Source organism: Thermobia domestica, chromosome 8 (genome assembly GCF_964235325.1).
Source record: "Thermobia domestica chromosome 8, izTheDome1.hap1.1, whole genome shotgun sequence".
NCBI classification, from domain to species: domain Eukaryota; kingdom Metazoa; phylum Arthropoda; class Insecta; order Zygentoma; family Lepismatidae; genus Thermobia; species Thermobia domestica.
Genome location: NC_137461.1, coordinates 189,724,283 through 189,745,753, shown reverse-complemented (window position 1 = coordinate 189,745,753; position 21,471 = coordinate 189,724,283). Strand labels below are relative to the sequence as shown.

The 21,471-nt window shown below is 35.8% G+C and overlaps 1 protein-coding gene across 1 annotated transcript in view; it reads right to left on the bottom strand.

The window, feature by feature from the left end:
- The window catches only part of Sld5 (DNA replication complex GINS protein Sld5), a 76,650-nt gene extending 56,763 nt beyond the window's left edge, over positions 1 to 19,887 (bottom strand). The window contains exon 1 of the mRNA XM_081769332.1: positions 18,999 to 19,887. Coding sequence (XP_081625458.1) covers positions 19,011 to 19,664 — 654 coding nt within the window. The 5' untranslated portion in view covers positions 19,665 to 19,887 and the 3' untranslated portion in view covers positions 18,999 to 19,010. The remainder of the gene's footprint in view (positions 1 to 18,998) is intronic.
- Between the last annotated feature and the right edge of the window lie 1,584 nt (positions 19,888 to 21,471).

The following is a 21,471-nucleotide window of genomic DNA, read 5'->3' as shown; positions in this document are numbered from 1 at the left end:
GTACCATCTTAGGCGGGAAAATCGCGAAGAAAGCTATTCTTTGTTAAACATATCTTTTTACATTTTTGCCCCTCTAGACCCACCTGTTTTCGTGCAGAGATCTGAAAAACTAAGGGTGCACTGAACGAATGTGCAGAATTTTAGTCTTCTGAATGCAAAATGTAGGCCCACCAAAAAATAATAAAAAAGGCACAACAAAAAATATCTTTTTTAAAAAAAATTATGACGTCCTCACGTCGTATGTCTCGACGCAGAGGCGTGAAAGCATATGTAACGTGCTCTACAATGCCTTCAGTCCTGAAAAAACGAAGTAAAAAGCTTTATTGGTACTTTTTTAATCGAACAATGAAGATTTTATCCTATCACCTAAAAATAGGTTATATAATTTAAAAGGTTAAGCGTTAAGGAAAAAATACAGCAACGCTTATCAAAGTGACACTTTTTTCCACAAAAGTTACTGATATTTGGCAGGGGCATATTTTTAAAGAAATTGTAACTAGCTTGCGTCACGAAATACATAAATTTTGCCTAAAGTTATAAAATCTAAAAAAAATTCGGAGAGGGGATAGGACATTTCTAAATACGGCCTATTATCTGGGAACAAATATATAGACGCGCACACAAAAGAATCTTCGTCTTAAATGTCGATGGTGATTTCCCCGTTGGAATAGTTAACGATTTACAATATAAACCCTATGTTACGAAGAGAAGAAAACAGGATTGCCCTGTTACCCGTTCAAAACGGGATTTTCCCTAATCATCCTCTGCATGACACTTGTTTTCATACTATGCTGTGCATACTGTACATTTGAGTCTCATTGTATTATGATTATCATCTTCCATAAACGAAATAACAACAAAAACGGGACTTTACTTATTTTCACTCTAAATTATTTCGGAATTTGATTTAAATCAACGATTTTTATTTTAAAAATCAAGTGATTTAAATCTTGATTTATATCGTGATTTAAATCAGACTGATTTATCAATCCACCCTGATATGTACACACCTGAAACCTGTTTTTGCAGCAATCAAGAAAGAAGTGCCTAATCCCTGGAAAATCCACCTTCTGAGTGATGGACCCAGTACACAATACAGGAATAAGAACATATTTTACTTGGCCGGTACTTTCGTAGCAAAGAAACTGAAGGTTGACAGTCTTCACTGGCATTATTCGGAGAAGGGACATGAGAAAGGGGCACCCGATGGTATAGGTGGGTGTATCAAAAGGTTAGCAGACAGTATTGTGAGTCATGGCAAAGACATTCCGAATATCGATGCTCTTGTCTCAGCATTGAAAGAAAGCAGCACCATTGATATTCACGGAATCAATTCCGAGGAGATAGAGAGTTTGGATAGACTTCTCCCAAGTGACCTACAGACTTTTCAAGGAGCTACGAAAGTACACGAGATCACATAGAGTAAAGACAACAGAAGCAATATTCAGGCAAGACGGCTATCCTGCATGCAGTGCAATGTTGGCAAACTTGCTTTCACAATAGGATTTGACAAGTGAAAAGTAATGATCCAACGTTTTTTTTTTTTTTTTTTTTTTTTAACACAAGATAATTAGTAATAGGTATGTTGTCCCTCTCTTTTGTTAGTGGCCTGCATGTATATAGATTATTCGCTGCTTTTAGATGTTTATGTTCTTCTGCCATTTTTCTTATAATTTATTAGCTACTTAAAAACTACAAATGATCGATTAGTTTCCTTAATGAACATTAGATGCTGCAAATTTGAAGCACTTAGGTGCAGGAAGTCTATTCCGATGAGAAAGATGATCAAGAACCATCAGAGACCATTACACCTAACAGCTATGTAGCCGTTGAGTTTAAATTTAACAGGGACCGTGTACAGCATTATGTTGGCATGGTGAAAAGAGTAGACTCTGAAGGAGAGCTACGTGTCAATTTTATGAGGAAATCGACTGGAGTTGACAAATTTATTTTTCCTGAAAATGCAAATATACAAACTGTTGACAAAAGTGCTGTGGTTAAGTTTTAGCGCAATCTCAAACAAATAAATGTTACCAATAATCTTTACAGATACCCTTACCAAGTTCAAAAATATGCACTGAAACTATTTTTGTAACTGCTTTTTTTGGTTTAGTGCCCAATAGGCCGTGGGTACATTTCAGGATGTGATTTTTGATTCTTTAGCAGTTTTTTCCTCTTGTACGCCTTTGAAGAATTACATTAGGCCATATTCATATGTTATAGGTTTATGAAAAGTAGTTTTCTACATTTAAGGCCTAAGAAGCACATTTTATAGTCTGAATGCTCTATGTGGCTTATATCATCACAGCTGTAAAACAAATTATTATATCCATGGATCAGGTTGTCACGTCTGTGAACATGACTTTTCTTTTCAGTGTTAGAAGTTATTAAAATCTATACGTTTGATTTGAACCACTATTCCACTATTATTACTTAAGCTAAGACCTACCTTGTAATTAAGTTTCAACAAGTTTGAATAACCTTTGATTATTTATAAATAAATAAATTAAAAAAAAAAAAAAAAACTGGAATGAAATACTTGATTTTTCTGAGAATGACCCATATACATGAGTTTCAATTGTTGATTTGTGTACTAAATTAATGGTATTTTAATTGTTTTCTTGGAAAGAGGTCGATGAAAGTCGAAGTAGGAAGGTTATGTTATTGCCGTGTTACTTTTTCCACTGCGCTACTTAGAAATAGTTCGTTCTTTTTTTATTTATTTTCTTTCTACTTCTTATTTTAAAAGTTTTCTTTGAGAAATATAATTAGATCATTAAGCCCGTTGGAGATGAACAAATATTCCATCATATATATTGTATCAGAAATTTCATCAAAGTGGAATTTGAACGTGTACGATACCAAGTTGTATGCAACTTTTGGGTTGGTTACAACATTTGGTACAACTGTTCTAAATTAGAACTTGTTCTATTTCTATCCAACATTGTATCAAAGAAAACAAACGAAAATCGCCATGCGGTTGCATTAAATCGAATATGATGTGGACACGGAAAACAGTTGACATTCTTTCGATGCATACTAGCAGTAATCTGTTTTGTATAACTATAAAATTAAAGAATATTAGGACTAAGTACCGCAGGCGACTTCCCAAAATTGGTGTAGATCGAGAATATTCAGTGAAATTAAAAAAAAAAAAATCTTCCACTTTACTTCATTTAAAAGATTTCTTAAGACTTTTTGGTTGTTACTTTATCGTATGCTCAGATTATTGCTTACAGAATAACAATATGCATGCATATGATGTGTCTGAAATGATTATGTGCTATCTTACTATAATTATTTCTTCAAGAAATTTATTCGTAATGTCTTAGAAATTATTTCTTAGGGTAGGAGCTGCATTCATGAGTGCAGATTTACTTTACGAGGACTTTATTTGTTATAAATACGCGTCGAACTAATACCATTTTAAAAAAATTGTAGAGAAAGCTACTTACGTTAGGTGGCCATTAAAAGGGGATGATATTTAACCAGTTCAAAGCAGGAGCCCAGCAGAGGACCCCGACTTAGCACAGGGTTGTGTTCGCAAGAGGCAGGGAAGGGACATGGGTGACAGAGTGGGCGCGTAAATGAGGATAGTGTGAGAAACACTTGATGTTGCATAAAATCACACAGGTTAGAGCATTAATATTTTTGCATTTCTAAATATAAATTAATAGTTTTCTACACTGTGAAAAATTCCTCCGGAATTTTAATGACCTGCAGAATCCTCTTTAATATGTACTCTCTCTCATTTTAACTGTAAAACCTAATATTTTTATGATTGATTATTTATTCTTAATCAGTGTCCCAAAGCTACAAAAGTTACTCGGAAATTAACTGAATTAGATGAAATTTAAGCATCAGACTAGCAAATACAATATAAATTCATACGTATTTAGTGAACAAGAAAGAAAGCATGAAAATAAGATGTATTTGGGAACAGAAATAAGGAGGGAAATGAAACAGAAGTAACTGTGAATAGTCATTCCATTCATTTCTACAACCTTATTCATTATAGTTACACCAGCAGGTGCCACCATAAAACTCACATATACGTTTAAGTAACCTAACAACTGAATCAAGAAATATAAACAATTGAGCAATGATATTCATCTTTATATTTGATCGTTTATAATGGGTGCGAAAGTTTTAGCCAACTTATTTGACCAAATTACCGTCAAAGTAAAGTTTGATACAATATTTGATGGAAAAGTATGACGATGTATAATAGGCTCTATTGTTTCACTATTCAGATAAAAATTTCAAATTTTATTTAATTTAGCGAGATATCGACTAACAAACTTTACTCCAATGAAGTACTGATGCTGAGTAATGGTCACGTGTGAGAAACGCCTTAAAAAAATATAGACTCTGGAAACTCCCGCAATTTACAACTTATAAAAGGAATATCATTTAAATCGCCTTGCGCTTTTTAAAAAAAGAAAAGGTCACTTACAATAGGTTTAAAGAAAAAAATCAATTTAAATGAAAATCAATTTCTTTTTTCAATTATGATTTTTTCGGGTCAAGTTCTGATACGCCCAGCCGGGACGTCCTTGAAGTTGAATCCCCCAAATTACCCCAAACGTTGCACATCGTTAGTGCACTCAGAACTAAGGTTAGTGCTATCAGCATTTACGAGATATTGAAGATTTTTGGTGGGGGGGCCAACTTCATATGAAGTTAGCCCCCCCACCCATCTTTATGCAGACACATTTTCACAAAACTTAGCACATCGTTACTGCACTTAAACACACTAAGCACTACCGTTCGTGCTACCATATTTTGGGATTTATTCAATTTTTTGTGGGGACCAACTTCAGAAATATCAAATTCCATACAAAGTATCAGTATTTTCAGGAAGCACTAACGAATGCACTAATTACTTTGTTAGTGCTTGAAGTGGGTGCAAATTCACGCTGACCACCAAAGATATTTTACTTGTAGCACCTACACTAATTTAGCACTAACGTTAGGGGTTGGTGCACGAAGAAGCACTAACGATGCACTAAGGATCGTACTAGAAGTGATCATTAGTGCTTTTTAATTTGGTAGAAATTTGACACAGTGAAAAAAAACTTCCCTTAAATTTCTTATGTGATTTTCCTGAGATGGCCCATTCCATCTCAATTCAGGCAGGTATATGGAAAATTGACTAGGTGACTATCTTTTTTTTTTTTTGAAAAAAATATATTTGGTAACCCTGTTGGAGATATGAAACCTGCGAAGAGGTTTTTCCCAGAACAAATTTTGTCTTCGAGTTATGGGCTAATGAAATTCGGACGAAAATCACTATTTTCAATAAGAAAGTGGATGAGCAAAATCTTGAAAGACAGGTAGTTCAGTAACTACTTGTGATAATTGGATGATTCTTATTTTATTTAAAAGTACTCAGATTACATTTGTGGTTCTGATATAAAAAGCTCAAATTACAGTCCAACAAGAGTATTTTGTAAACACCGGAAAACTTAGTAAAAAAGTAAAATGCAAGAATTTTGACATTTATTTACCGTATGAAAGAATGAGAGAATAACCGTATTATTGTGACACAACATAATACTCCCTCTGGGATCCCTATAGATAATTTTGTTTCCCATCTACGATGGCACATGGGAGAGAAAACGTGAGTGAAAGTATGATAAAACGTCATTTTCGCCTGAAATTAGGGCGGATTTTCTCCAAAAGACCATTCTTAAAAAATCTGAAAATCTGCCTGAACGATCTTTCATTGTTCCCTATGTGAATCATACAAAAAGAAATGGAGATATTTGTGTATTAAATCTTTCGCAAATTTTTAAAATATTGTGTTGTACAGGGGTATGCAACCACGCTTGGCGTAGTAGTTCTTTTTAATTTTGCAGATAATAGAATATATATGTATGTATATATATATATGTATGTATATATAAATATATGTATATATTCTAGTGTACGTTTGTATAAGAATATTGCATCGTTGCACGTTTCGATTTACTTCTTCAATCGATGCAAAATTAAAAAGTACTACTACGCCAAGCGTGGTTGCATACCCCTGTACAACACAATATTTTAAAAATTTGCGAAAGATTTAATACACAAATATCTCCATTTCTTTTTGTATGATTCACATAGGGAACAATGAAAGATCGTTCAAGCAGATTTTCAGATTTTTTAAGAATGGCCTTTAACATGTTACCAAAAGTGGTCGATTTAAACAATTTTGTGGTATGTATAAATAACAGGGTGGATTGATTTAAATCACTTGATTTTTTAAATAAAAATCGCTTATTTAAATCAAATTCCGAAATAAAATAATTTAAAGTGAAAATAAGTAAAATCCCGTTTCTGTTGTATTATTTCGGTTACGGAAGTTAATAATTATAATACAATGAGACTCAAATGTACAGTATGTACAGCATAGTATTAAAACAAGTGTCATGCACAGGATGATTAGGGAAAATCCCGTTTTGAACGGGCAACGGAGCAATACTGCTTTTTCTTCGTAACAATGGATTTGGGTTTTTAAATCGTTAACTATTCCAACGGGGAAATCACCATTGACATTTGAGATGAAAATTCTTTCGCGTACGCGTCTGCTTGTTTGTTCCCAGATAATAGGGCGTATATAGAGGGGTTCTATCCCCTCTCCTATTTTTTTTTTAAAGATTTATAACTTGAGGTGAAATTTATGTATTTCGTGCCTCAAGCTAGTTCCAATTTTTTAAAAATATGCTTCTACCAAATATCAGTAACTTTTGTGAAAAAAGTGACATTTTGATATACTTTTTCCTTAATGCTTAACTTTTAAATTATATTACCTATTTTTATTCTATTAAAAATCGAATCTTCATTATTCGAATAAAAAAGTACCAATGAACCTATTTACTTCGTTTTTTTTTCCAAGACTGAAGGCACTGTAGAATATGTTACATATGCTTTCACGCCTTTCTGCGTCGAGACATAGTGTGTGATGATATCATAACTTTAAAAAGATATTTTTTATGCCTATTATTATTATTATTCGGCAGGCTTACATTTTGCATTCAAAAGACTGAAATTTTGCACACTCGTTCAGTGCACCCCTTAGTATTTTTCAGATGTTTTCAGATCTCTGCGTGAAAACAGGGAGGTCCAGAGGGAAAATGTTAATAAATAAAAAATAAAAAAAACTTTTTCCGCGACTCAGATGGACATATGAATGGTACTGTTTGAAACGCTGTTCTATTCTGAAGAGAATGACGTACAAACCATGATCCTAGGATAAATAGGGATGTTTCAGGAAAATGTTGCCTGAGATCCTGTTTTACAAGGGAATCTGGGGGATATTTTTCGCGGGCTTACTTTTGCACCTAGAAGATTGAAATTTTGCAAATTTATTCAATGCACCCCTTAGTATTTTTCAGTCTTTCAGATCTCTACCTTAAAACAGGGGGTTGGTCCAGAAGGGTAAAAAGTAAAAAAGGATATTTTTTTAACAGAAAATCTCTTTTTTTCTTGATTTTTCCGCCCCAGATACACGATGGAGACATTTGAATGATACGATTGAAAATCTTCTTTATTCTGAAGAGAATAATGTACAAATCACGACCCTAGGATAAATAGAGATGTCTGAGAAAATTCCTATATTACATGCGTGTTATCTGGGGCATTGTCGGGATGTTCTTAGCTCATTGTTAAATATTTTCCCCGCCCTTACTATTCAAGATAGCTTGAAATTTTACACACACATTTAGTACACCCCTTAGTATTTCCCAGTTCATTTTGAGATATGTGCTTTAACACAAATTAGTCCAGAGGGGATCAAAATTTGAAAACAAAAAGAAAGTCAGATAAAAACCATTTTCTCTCAAAATTTCCCGCTTCAGGGGCATGATAGGGAAATCTGAATGTTACCTTTTCAAAAGCTGTTCCATTCTGAAGAGAATGAGGTATGACCCATGATCCTAGGATAAATAGGGATGATGTAGCTGCTTGACTGAAAGTCTACAATCTTCCTTTTAAAAAAAGGCCATAATTTAAAAGGGTTAAGAAACAATGATTGGGATTAACAGAGGTTAACAATTGGGGATTAATTCAAAATTCAATCCTAATACTTTCACATAAATGGCATAATTAGCATTTAATACTAATTTCTAATGCTTTTTCTTCAGTTCGCGACTTGTAATTTACGAGGAGAAAGATTTGATTTAAATCAAAAAAATCGATTTAAATCAAAAAAATCAACAAAAATGATTTTTTTAAAAAAAAATCATGATTTTTTTCCACCCTGATAAATAACATGAAAAATTAATCAATAGCATAGTTAATTATTACACACTGGCTTCTCTCTCTACAGTCATGTTGAAGGAAGGAGGTCTTCTACCAGCATCACCTCTCTGGGGAGGAATTTGTGATAGCGTGCTGAGGTACAAGTGGGAGACGGCGGAGTGAGTTTTAGAAGAACATCTTTCAAATTAACGTTACACTCATCGTTTTCAGCTGGCCATTTAAAGGAAGTTGCAGGTCCACGAGGAATCATAAAAGACACTGTAATATCGCAAAATTCCTGTGAGAGTGAAACTACTTGACCCACCCACCACTGCTTATCATAGACGCAAGCAACAAAATCTTCAATTTGAAGGTCATTCAGAATATAACATTCTTTTGAAACTGTTAGCTACTTGTATTTTTTCAAGTATATGTTTCGTGCTTCTTTCGTGAATGTGTCTGTATTGTCGATCTGCCAAAAATGACTAGACTAAATACCAATCACAGGTGTAACATTGGCCCACTTTTGTGATTTTTTATTTTCTGAAGTCTTGAATAGTACGTGTACTTAATAAGAGCCTCGTGCCTTTGATAAGTTCTGAAACCGTGTTGACAAACAATTATGCATCCCTTATAGCTCTGCCCTGTCGCGACAAAACGCTGTAACTTTGGCGGAGCAGTTTTGAGAAAAAGAGCCGTAAAGTCGCTACAGACCAGCTAATTTCCTACTTACATCGAAATTCTCTTTGGTATATTTTCAAAAGTATTTGACTCAGCTCAATGCTGGGCCTGGTGAAAATAAATATCGGTGGGGAAGAGGAATTCAAAAATACTTATAGCGACAAAACAATGTAACTCAAGTTACAGCGTTTTGTCGCGACACGGCAGAGCTCTTACCGGGTCATTTCGAAGATTAAACGTTGTTGTAGAGCCCACCTATACCGTCACATGCAATGTTTCGGTGTCCCGTTGCCGAGAAGACCCATCTTCTCTTGATTGAATCGTCTTGTTTTTCAAGCTCATATAGCTGGAACCTGTTTTTAAAATGAGAAGCTGCTCCATCTGAAAAATAAATTATTAGCAATTCATTGTATGAGTCGGTGATTTCATTAACATCTTGATGTATCAGTTTGATTACACAAAGTGCATGAGCACTATCATGTTGCAAGTCATTGCTCACTACCGCATAACTTTTTGTGAGAACACTACACACGTAAATATAGATATCTGTGAATTGTGCCAATGATAACTTTGAATTTCATCTGGCAAAACAACAGACCAGTTCTTGGCAACATCGAAATGCAATACCAAGGATGTTTCAAGAAGTGTAGATCTTTTTATTTCCGCTATACTTTCTCCCTGGAATTTTCGAATATAGCTATGAGTTATTCCTTTTGAAATCCAGTACTTTACATGCTTTAAAAATCTACTTATGTTTCCAGTTTCTTTCACAAGATCTCCGCTATCCCATAGTGCATACATGATTTCATCAGTATCTTGTATCTCTAAACTTTGTTCCGAAATTGCATTTAGTCCTGGGCAATTCTCACATTCTTGCAACCAACACTTTTCGGTAGGATCGCCACAGAGACACAAAGAGTACAGATTTGTATCTACTAACTTTCGTTCAGTAAGATTGCTCAGGGATGTATATATGAGATTTATATTGTACAATAAATACACGTACATGTTTGTTTCACCGGCTGACATTTAACCCACTTGAGACGTAAAGAATAAAATTTAGAAATAGACATCTTTATATCGGGATTACCTTCATTCATCAATCTGAAGGCTTTTTTAATGGAGCGGGTCATAAAACGTTTAACCCTTTTTACTTTTTCACCGTTTTCATATACAGAAACATCATTTTGATTCGGACTTTGTCTAGAACAGTCTTTACTATCATCTACGTAATATGACAATGCAGTCTCGAGGTAAGCGGTCGGTAAAGGATGAAAATTAAATAAAATCTTTGAGTTTTACGTCCCACGGTTATGCCGGTTAGGCTAAAAGAGACGGTGATGATGAGAGATGAGTGAAATGGTGGAATGAAGAAAGTGGGAGGAAACGGGAGAACCCCGAGAAAACCCACGAGCACGGTGTTTGTCCACCACAAAGTTCACTTGGCGGGGGCTGGGATCGAACACGGTACCCCAAGCACCAGAGGTGAACGCTCTACCACTGAGCCACCGCGCCCCCCTGGTCGGTAAAGGGTGTCTGTCCTTGGTATGGATCTGGCGTTGCCCACATACCCTTTTCTTTTTTCACCTTGCGTGACTTATCTATTAGATACTTGGTCGCAGATGGGATGCGTTCGATGATCATCAGGCACGATACTGAGAAGTCGTACTTTTTCACGATAGGATGATTTCTCTATTGCACAAGTGATGTTGGAAAACCACATTTCACAATTATTGCAACTCTCGGACGAACTTCCTGAGGAACACGGTACACTCACGCCAAAAGCATATTGTAATTTTCCAGACACTGCCGTCGAAAACACGTTTTCTAGTTCTGACGTACGTGACTCTTCTTTCTTCCTTCACTTGCCATGTTTTTTTCACGGACGACACTTGCGTACCAAGTACACTTAAGCTACTATTTAAAGTATCAATCACTGCACTATTTGGAACGTAGATTGGACCTGAAGTCACTGAATCGTCATCTGCAGTCATTTGATCTGTAATAATGATCGCACTATTTGGTCCAACCGAAGCAGCTGGTTTTTCGATCTGAGCCTTGTAATAAATAAAACAGTTTTTGCACAAGTTATCAGCACTGTTTACGTGTACTTGTGATCCAAAATAATTTTGTAATGACTCTGCAAGATCACCAACAACAGTAAAATTTTTCGTGTTGCTTTTGTATATTACTTTCTTGTGTCTTTTTAGATAATCACTGCACTTAACTCTTTTGGTGCTATATTGTGAAGACATATTTACAATGCTAACTAACTTTTATATACATTAGATAGTATATCTATTGTGACACACGAACAAGACGATGCATTGACATGCACAATATGTAATATCGTTGACATACAACACTTCACACAATGCAATGTATCTCCAATGCAGTCTAAATGTCAAATGGGAGCTATTCCAGAGCGTTTCATGTACTGCAAAACACTTGCATCATACCTAGGTACATGTTGCACAATAATATGCAACTACTCCAGTACCATGGTAGCATACATTACAGGAACCAATGTTATGCGTGGTTGCATACCCAGCCCCTGTGCAACAATATTTTAAAAATTTGCGTAAAATTTAATACACAAATATCTCCATTTCTGTTTGAATGATTCACATAGGGAACAATGAAAGTTTGTTCGGGCAGATTTTCAGATTTTTTAAGAATGACCTTTTGGAGAAAATCCGCCCTAATTTCAGGCGAAAATGACGTTTTATCATACTTTCACTCACGTTCTCTCTCCCATGTGCTATCGTAAATGGGAAACAAAATTATCTATAGGGATCCCAGAGGGAGTATTATGTTGTGTCACAATAATACGGCTATTCTCTCATTCTTTCATACGGTAAATAAATGTCAAAATTCTTGCATTTTACTTTTTTACTAAGTTTTCCGGTGTTTACAAAATACTCTTGTTGAACTGTAATTCGAGCTTTTTATAACAGAACTTCAAATGTAACCTGAGCACTTTTAAATAAAAAAAGAATCATCCAATTATCACAAGTAGTTACTGAACTACGTGTCATTCAAGATTTTGCTCATTCACTTTCTTATTAAAAATAGTGATTTTCGACCGAATTTCGTTAGCCCATAACTCGAAGACAAAATTTTTTCTGGAAAAATCCTCTTCGCAGGTTTCATATCTCCAACAGGGTTACCAAATATATATTTTTTTTTTTTTTTTTTTTTAAATCGGAGATGGTCACCTGCCCCTGCCTAAATGGAGATGGAATGAGCCAAATGTAACTGGCCATAACTATACTAATAGTGTTCGTTATTGGTTGAAGTGGGGGCGCCAAGTTCATGAAGGCTTCCAAAGGTTTTTTACTCGTAGGACCTACATTAATGAAGAACTAACGTTAGGTGTTAGTGCACTATGAAGCAGTAACTATTTCAGTAGAAGAGGTCATTAGTGCTTTTGATTTTGGCGGAAATTTGACGCAATGAAAAATTCCCCATGAATTTCTTATGGGAGTTTTGTGGCATATAATTGGCCGTATCTACAACATTAACGGAACTATGAGTGTTTTGCAGAAGCGCTAACGATACATTAACGAATGGACTTATTTTTCGTTAGTGCTTGAAGTGGGAACCAAGTTCATGCTGGCCCGCAAAGGTTTTTTACTTGTAGCACCTACACTAATGAAGCACTAAAGTTAGATGTTGGTGCACTAGGAAGCACTAATGTTACAAGTAAAGAAAACTTTCGAAATTAGCGTGAACTTAGCTCCCGCTACAAGCACTAACGAAAAAATTAGTTTTATTCGTTAGTGCATTGCTAGTACCTCTAGAAGATACAAGTAGTTTGTTAGTGTTTCACCATTAGTGTAGATATGGCCAATTATAAGTTACAAAACTCCCACAAAAAACACATGGGGAATTATTCATTGTATCAAATTCCAATCGCATTCAAAAGCACTAATTACCTCTCTTAGTGCTTCTTAGAGCACAAACGCCTAACGTTAGTGTTTCATTAGTGTAGGTGCTACAAGTAAAAAAAAAAACTTTGAGGAAGTCAGCGTGAATTTCGCACCCACACTTTAGGCACTAACGGAAAAAATAGTGCCATTCGCTAGTGCTTCTATAAAACACTAACAATTTCGTTAATGCCTCACTATTGGTGTAGTTATGGCCAATTACATATCACGAGACTCTCAAGAAATTTATGGCAAATTTTTCATTGAATCAAATTTCCGCCAAATTCAAAATCACTAATGATCGCTTCTAGAGCAATCATTAGTGCATTGTTAGTGCTTCTTAGTGCATCTACACCTAAGGTTAGTGCTTCATTAATATAGGTGCTACAATTAAAATACCTTTTGAGGCCAGAGTGAACTTAGCGCCCCCACTTCAAGCACTAATTAAAAACTTAGTGCCATTCGTTAGTGCTTCTAGAAAACACTAACAGTTTAGTTAGCACTTCACTATTAGTTTAGTTATGGCCAATTACATGTCACGAAACTCCCATAAGAAATTTATTGGGAATTTTTAATTGCATCAAATTTCCGCCAAATTGAAAAGCACTAATGATATCTTCAAGTGCAATTGTTAGTGGTTCTTAGTGCACCAACCCCTAACGTTAGTACTTCTTTAGTGTAGGTGCTACAAGTACAATATCTTTGAAGGGCACGGTGAACTTGCCCCAAATTCAAGCACTAACAAAAAATTAATGCTATTCTAGAAAGCATTAAAGGTTTGTATGGACTTTGATATTTCTGAAGTTGGCCCCACCAAAACTCTTGAATAAATCCCAAAATATGCTAATGCTAACGTTAGTGCTTAGTGCATTTAAGTGCACTAACGATGCAATAACGATTGTAGTTAACTGCATGTTTCTACCTCTATTTGTATAGAATTTGATATTTCTGAAGTTGGCCCCCATCTAAAATCTTGAATAAATCCTAAAATATGGTAGCACTAACGTTAGTGCTTAGTGTGTTTAAGTGCACTAACGATGCGCTAAGTTTTGTGAAAACCTGTCTTTATAAAGATGAGTGGGGGGGCTAACTTAATAGGAAGTTGGCCCCCCACCAAAAATCCTCAATACTTCGTAAACGCTGATAGCACTAACGTGCACTAATGATGCACTAACGATGTGCAACGTTTTGTGTAATTTGGGAGAGATGGGGGGCCAACTTCAGGCGCGTCCAGCCGGGCCAAACCTATACACTACGTGAAGGAAACTACACGTAATCTAACTTAACATCTTCTAAGTAATAATTGTCATGTTGAAAGGCTGGCGGAGTTGAAGAGAATAAATGCCATTTTCCAGCTCGAGTTATAAAAACAAAGACTAGCCGTTACACTGATTTCCTTTAACACCTATCAACCTAAACTAACCAATAACAAGTTGACGAACGACATACTACTAGAACACAAGGGAAGAAAGTGGAAATCACATATTAGTCTAGACATCTAATGGAGTGCAAACCGCTGTTACTCACCAAAACGCATAATAAATTGGGGCTATTTCGGATAGAGAGAGGCAAAAGTAAGTACAGCCATAATTTACATTGAAATAACAAGCTGACCTAAACTAACCAGGGTTTGAAAAAACCCGGGCTTTTTTGAAAAAGCCCAACCCACCTGGGCCCATATGGGTTTTTTCGGGTTTAATTGGGTTTTTTCGAAATATTTCAGTATCTTTGGGGTAAAAGTGTTAAAATGTGATTTATATTTCAAGATTGCCATTGTCACAACTTGTAACAATTTTCTGCTTACTACTGTTTTGAAAAAAATGTCCGCCATTTTGAAATTTTACATTCGATCGCCGAGAAAATCTATACAGCAAACTTAGCATATCTGGTGCTTCCGCCGTCAAAATTTCAACTTAAAAGACTGAAAATTGCGCTTTGTAGCGTGGATACTCGCTGTTTTTTTTTTTTTTTTTTTTTTTTTAATAGCCTCCATTTTGATATTTTACGTTGGTATGGCGCCAAAATCTATACAAGAAATTTAGAGTATCTCGTACTTGTACTCTGAAAATGTTAACTTAAAAGGCCGAACGTTGTACACTATAGTGTGTGTGGTAGAGGCAGACAAACGAGTTGAGTTTATTTTGTGTTTAACGTCCCTTTCAGCAGCGAGGCTATATGAGACGGGACCTAATGATTAACGTGGAATCCGAACTACATGAGCTCCCTCCGGTCGAAGACGCCTACACTAACCGCACAGCCATGAAGGAGCTCGGTAGACAAACGAACAAATGTAGATCGTCATCAAGAAGCCTGACTGACGTTCGCCAAATATGAATACCAAAAGGGGTCTATTAATTTAAAACAAAGATACAATTCATGTTGTATGAAATAAATAAATGTTTTAAAATGTCTTATATGAAATTAACATCTTCCAGCGCAAATAAACCTGCCATATTTTCTCCATGAGAATACGGGACACCTCAGACCCCCCCCCCCCCTCAACTTTCCAACACAATGCAATGAACTGTAGTCTGGTTATGAACAAAAGTATAATAGGCCACGGTGGCTCAGTGGTAGAGCGTTCACTTCTAGTGCATGGGGTTCCTAGTTCGATCCCAGCTCGCGCCAAGTGAGCTTTGTGGTGGGCAAACACCTTGTGCGTGGGTTTTCTCGGGATTCTCCCGTTTCCTCCTACTTTCTTCATTCCGTCATTTCATTCATTTCTCATCATCACCGTCACCTTGAGCATAGCAAGCATAACGTGAGACTAAAACTAAAAGATTTCATTTTATTTAATTTTTTTCAAGAATATAATAGGCGAAAGTTCACTAAGCAGCAGCTGCTTTTCTCTGTTCGTACAATGCAATTAATTGTACAGACTGAAGATGCCTAAAAACTTAAGATGTGCTATAAAAATGCTTTACAGGAAAACAATATGCAAATTATTTAAATTAGTGGTACAATCTACCTTCACTATTCTTCGCGCGTTTAGCAATATTTATTTACATGGCTGTATTTGCAAAAATTACGTTCGTCAGTTTAATCTCATGAAAAGCGGATTTTTCTTATTGTGTCGTGTGTAATTATCAAGACCAAATTTACATTTTTCTAAGAGCTGGACCAAAGCACAATTCTGTGCCCCTAACCTCTGAAAAAGATTATAATTCTTGTCAACTTATCTAATCTGTTGTTGGAGAAAAGTTAGTAATCTTCCCTGTGTTTGTAAATGTAGAAACATTCAAAGTATTTTTTTTTAATGTTCCAGAGAGTATCCGAGTTATCATCAAGTGCAATGGAAAAAGTAGCATTGTAAATTTCGATCGCTATCAAGTCGAATAGGGTGGTGTAATAACTTCCTCGAAACTGTTACATGCAACAGCGTACTGTTCAGTCACTAATTACAGGATTCCCAGCCAATGTCAGAATTTTTTGTTTTTCTCTTTTCGAATAAGCTGGTATTGATAGCAGAAATGGAACGGAGTTAAAATACGAGACATTTCCCTGACTAAATTTACGGGGATGCGGGACACTCGGGTCCAAAAACGGGACTTTCCCGTATTTTACGGGAAGTATGGCAGGCTTAAGCGTAAAATAAATAGTTTTATTGTTGAAGTATTCATTTCCGATCCTTCTGCGTTTAATTCGGGAACTTCCCGAGCATTTCTTTCACAACTTCCACTAGTACGGAAATTTGAACTCAGCACTTGAAATAGTAAGTGTCACATAGTCTTCGGAACCCCGAGCATTAAGCTTCTTAAATTTGGCAAGAATTTTTACGCTATTGCTGGTGTTGATTCTACAGAATGCTTATTTGAAGAGTAGCAACAAATTACTGAACTAAACTTTATTGTTGGAAAACCAAATTTTAGTTGAAGAAACTTCTGTTTTGCATCAAAGGTAAGAAACAATACTAATAGTTTTACTAATGTATTTATATATGTACTATTAGTACCGGCACCTATGACCTTAAACCCGTCAAACGGATGAGTGGTAATGTCCCTCGGTGACGCCAAGTCGACGAGCACAATATTCACGGAAAATATTTTCTAAAGTACAAAATTGCTTATTTTACTTCAAATGGGCTATAAGCATAATCCATACATTAATTTCTTCTATAACTATCTCAAGCTAAGGTAAGTTTTTTTTTAATTCATTTAGTGCATTCAGAACTTTATAAAGATCGTATGTTGTTGTATACCTTAACGTGAAAGCCTCTAATTCACCCAAGGAAAGTCTAAAATCTGATAAAAATCACTTACAATGTGATCACCTTAGTTGTACCAATAATATACTAACAAACAGGTCAAAAACCCAGGTGGGTTCAACCCGAAAAAACCCACCGGGTTTTTTCGGGCTGGGTCCACTTGGGCAAACCCTGAAACTAACCCTACTTAATTAAAATTATGCAACATTTAAAAAAAGTAATTGTTTTCTTAAAGAAATGCTGGCCCCACTCAGGTCAACATATGGCATAAATTGGCAGGTGGGTGTGTAAAGTGCGTTAAGTCAAAGTTAGTGTTTTAGAGAAGTCCCATTTGAAAGTTCAAAAATCCGGTTTTGGGTTTCAGACATAAATCCAAAAAACAGTCTTATTAACATGAAGAGCTACAACAGCTAATCATTTTCCCAAAACCGGATTTTGGATTTATCTGAACTTTCAAATGCGATTTCTCTAAAACACGAATTTTTGACTTAACGCACTTTACACCCCCACCCCCACCAAGTGTTAATTCCACCAGTACTTTACTTATTTAACTACGGTATAGAAATTTATGAACACTAAGAGTATGTAACTACTGTAATATTCCATCTGCAGTATGATGAGTAAGTAGACCCTATATCATATATCTATTGACACTTAAATGTTTCGTCTTTATGTCTATAATTTGCGTTACATTGTGCTCGTTCTTACAGACACGTTGACATTTATCGAAATATTCCGTGAGAAAGGGCGCGTTGCAAAAAGTACCACACATCGAGATATTGTGAAATGTACAACTGATTACAACTAAGGGGGCGGAGGAAGCTGACAATGCTGTACTATTTGATCGAGGAGGGACGATTTATGGAATAGATAAAGAGCAACTTGTACTTTTTACACAACAGCGCATGTGCCGGAAGGTTAAACTTCAGGGTTAACTGCCGCAGATGGCGGCCCCGAAATACAAAATTTACGGAGAAATAAACAGAATCAGACTAAATCTAATAATGACAGTAACAAACGCTAGAACGGTCAACACTGTAGGGTGATTAATTAATAAGGAAGAAACGTACGTTACATTATGGACTGTACGTGTTCGCGGATTGATGCGATATGAAGTGAGGTGGCAATAGAGCATAATCTGCCAATGTTATAAACCTACTGTGTTATTAACTAACTTAAGATATGTATGCTGCTGCTGTATTATCATGGGGGTCAAGATGGAACAAAACGAGCCTTGCAGGCTTCTAACCCCCCTTCGCTCGCTCAGCTATGTTTTGTAACGTAAATAAATCACTATTTTTATTACTAAAGTTGTGTGTGCAAGGCGGACTAAATACCACGTGACATTAAGTCATGTTTGGGTGGTGCAACTGCAATGTAAATTTCACCTCACCCTTTGGGAAGACATATTTAATCGGCCGCATTTAGTCGCTAATGAGTAAGTAGTGTGTGTTTCACGGAACAATTATTGGCAGTAATACTATACTGGGTTGATATTTAGTATCTCCCCCAATCTTGGACATATAAGATTTACAACAGTGTTACTTACTTTACAAAATATAGCTGAGCTTGGGACAGCGAGCGAAGCGAGTTAGAAGCCCCCAGGGCCCTTGTACTTCTACCTTTATCACAATTTAGACAAAAACAAGGTACTCGGCTCTGGAACCATGAAACGAGTTGGGGGAGATAATACCACGGGTCAACCGATAATACCAATCTAAATGCCATCCCTATACTAATGTAAGAAAGACCAAAAAGAAGCATGAAAATAAATATTTTTGATTAATAGTGGTTAAGGCCAGAAATGGAACAGGGGTAATTGTAGGCAACATGTATGAAAGTAAGAACAGTAAGTTGTAATACAACGTTGAAAACAGATTTATGAGTTTTATCCGAGGCCGCCATCTGTGGCAGGTTAGTCAAACTTAACCTAGATAACCTTGCGACAATATACTAACCATTTATTGATGTCATATTAATTGTACACTGCCATTCTTGACTAAATGAGAGATTGGATAATACTGCATTATGTGCTGCGTATTCACTTCTAGATCCACCTCTTCTTCCTTGTTTTCACTGTCTCCTTCAACAATAACACCAGTTATATCTTTTTTGGCCCGAAGGAAAACATGACTTCCAACATTGGGAGTTACACACATTCTTGTTTTTTCAATGGTTTGTAAGTTTGACGGCATGTGTCTCAAACCCAAAATTTGAAAATGATTATTTATAAGAGATACATATTCTTTAGCGAACTTCAATTCACTTGGTGAAAGATAAGCATCTTCTGCACTTCTTTTACCTTCTTCTTCCAAAATATCAATAGCAAAGCATTCAATTTTTGTCAACCTTGAGCGAAGATAGCTTGCTACAATATATCTAATTCGATCAAGTTCCATTTTATGTATTGTAACACGAAAGTCGTTCTTCTTCAATTTCGCCAAATTTTCTTCCATCTGACAAACCTGCTCCAACATGCAATCAACAATATCTGATTGATGCTGCAGTAACTCAGGACTAAACCTTTCATTTAGCCACGAACTTCCAAGTTTCTCCAATATTATTTTCGCTGTAAGTTGATCGTCATCCGATTCATTACTATTTAATTCTACACTGTCATCCATGTTAAAAACACTACGAACTGGATTTTAAATACTCCCGTGATGTCGACACAATACACACCAAATTTTAAAATTCCAACAAGAACCCTTCCTCTTGACCACTGTTACCTAAACCAAATCATGGAATAAAACACAACAAAACACAATTGAGAGCATTAGGAAACCAAACTCGTCTCATACCAAACCGATCATTTGCCTTACCGCCAAAACACTATTTCGAGTCAGTGTTGCCAACAACCTCTGAAGAAAATAGGCTAGATGATCTTCAGAAATAAGCTTTTTTTACCCCAAAAATTACTAGATTTTGAACTGCTAACCTATAACACACATTGCAGATTTTAAACCCTCTTTTTTTTGTGCATGTAGGATTATAAATAAGTTATAGTACAATTTGAAATGTTGAATTTTATTCACTGAAGACCAACAAGTAACATATGTGACTTTAAATTACAAAACAATTCATAAACAACTCATCTGAATGTGAAAATCAACAACCATAGGGGAAGGTCTTGCAGTACCGACCACTTAAAGTATTCTTATTCTAACTTTTACAAAAATGAAAGTACTGTGAATTTCAAAGCAATTGTCTATTCTTCAAAAAAAAAAAAAAACTACTATAAAAAACTTATTATATGGTTTACATTTTCCTACAAATACCTATACCTTGACAAAAATAGAAACGTATTATTATTGACAGAATGAGAAATGTCGTACAGTACTGACCATCAAATATGGCCGACAATGAAATACTAAACAATTATTAAAACTAATAAAAACTAAAAATATATTACATTACTCTGTTTTCGGAATTGTAATAACTATATTCTGTAATATTGAGAGGTTAGCTGCGAATATACTGAATAAGCAGTCGCGGACAGCCGACTAGGAGTGGTCCTCCAGCTTGAGGGTTTGGGTAGCTAACAACCTCATCCTGGAAAAAAAAAAGAAAAAAAAGAAAAAGCACTTGTTCAGAAATATTCACAAAAGCCTCGGACGAGAACTGATAACTTGGCACGACCTCAGCAAAAGAAAATGGACATGAGATTTGGAACATGGAATATTAGGAGTCTTTATAGGGCAGGCGCGTTAAAATTCGTAATGAGTAAGCTGTGGGGCGTTTACACTTAGTCGATTTGCTTTCGATTTAGTTGAATTGACGTCACTTTCAACTTAATCGACCGTTTAAAGGTACTTCAACTTAATCGCTTGTTGATCGAAGGCGACTAATCGACTGGCAACTGAATTAAAAGACGTTCTATTTTCTGTGGTTGCAATAATTGAACACATCCATCAATCTGATTCTGCCTAGTTGCTTCGATTTAGTGGCAAATGCAGCGAGTCGATTTAGTCATGCGACTAAATCGACTAAGTGTAAACGCCCCATTAGAGAAGTACAGGATGGACGTAGTAGGAGTTCAGGAAGTTAGGTGGGAAGGAAATGGATCTGTGAATTCCGGATATTTTACGGGGAAGGAAATAAAAATCACCCGTTAGGAACAGGGTTTTTCGTTCATAAACGCATATTACCAGCAAATAAACGGGTTGAATTTGTTACTGACAGACTTTCTTTTATTACTCTTAAGGGACGGTGGTGTGATATTATTGTTTTAAATGTACATGCCCCAACTGAAGATAAGGATGACGATATAAAAGACAGTTTTTACGAAGAAGTGGAACGGATATTTGACCAACTCCCGCGATACCATACGAAAATTCTATTAGGGGATTTCAATGCGAAGGTAGGACGAGAGGATATTCTCAAACCGATTATAGGGAACGAAAGTCTGCATAAGGAAAGTAATGACAACGG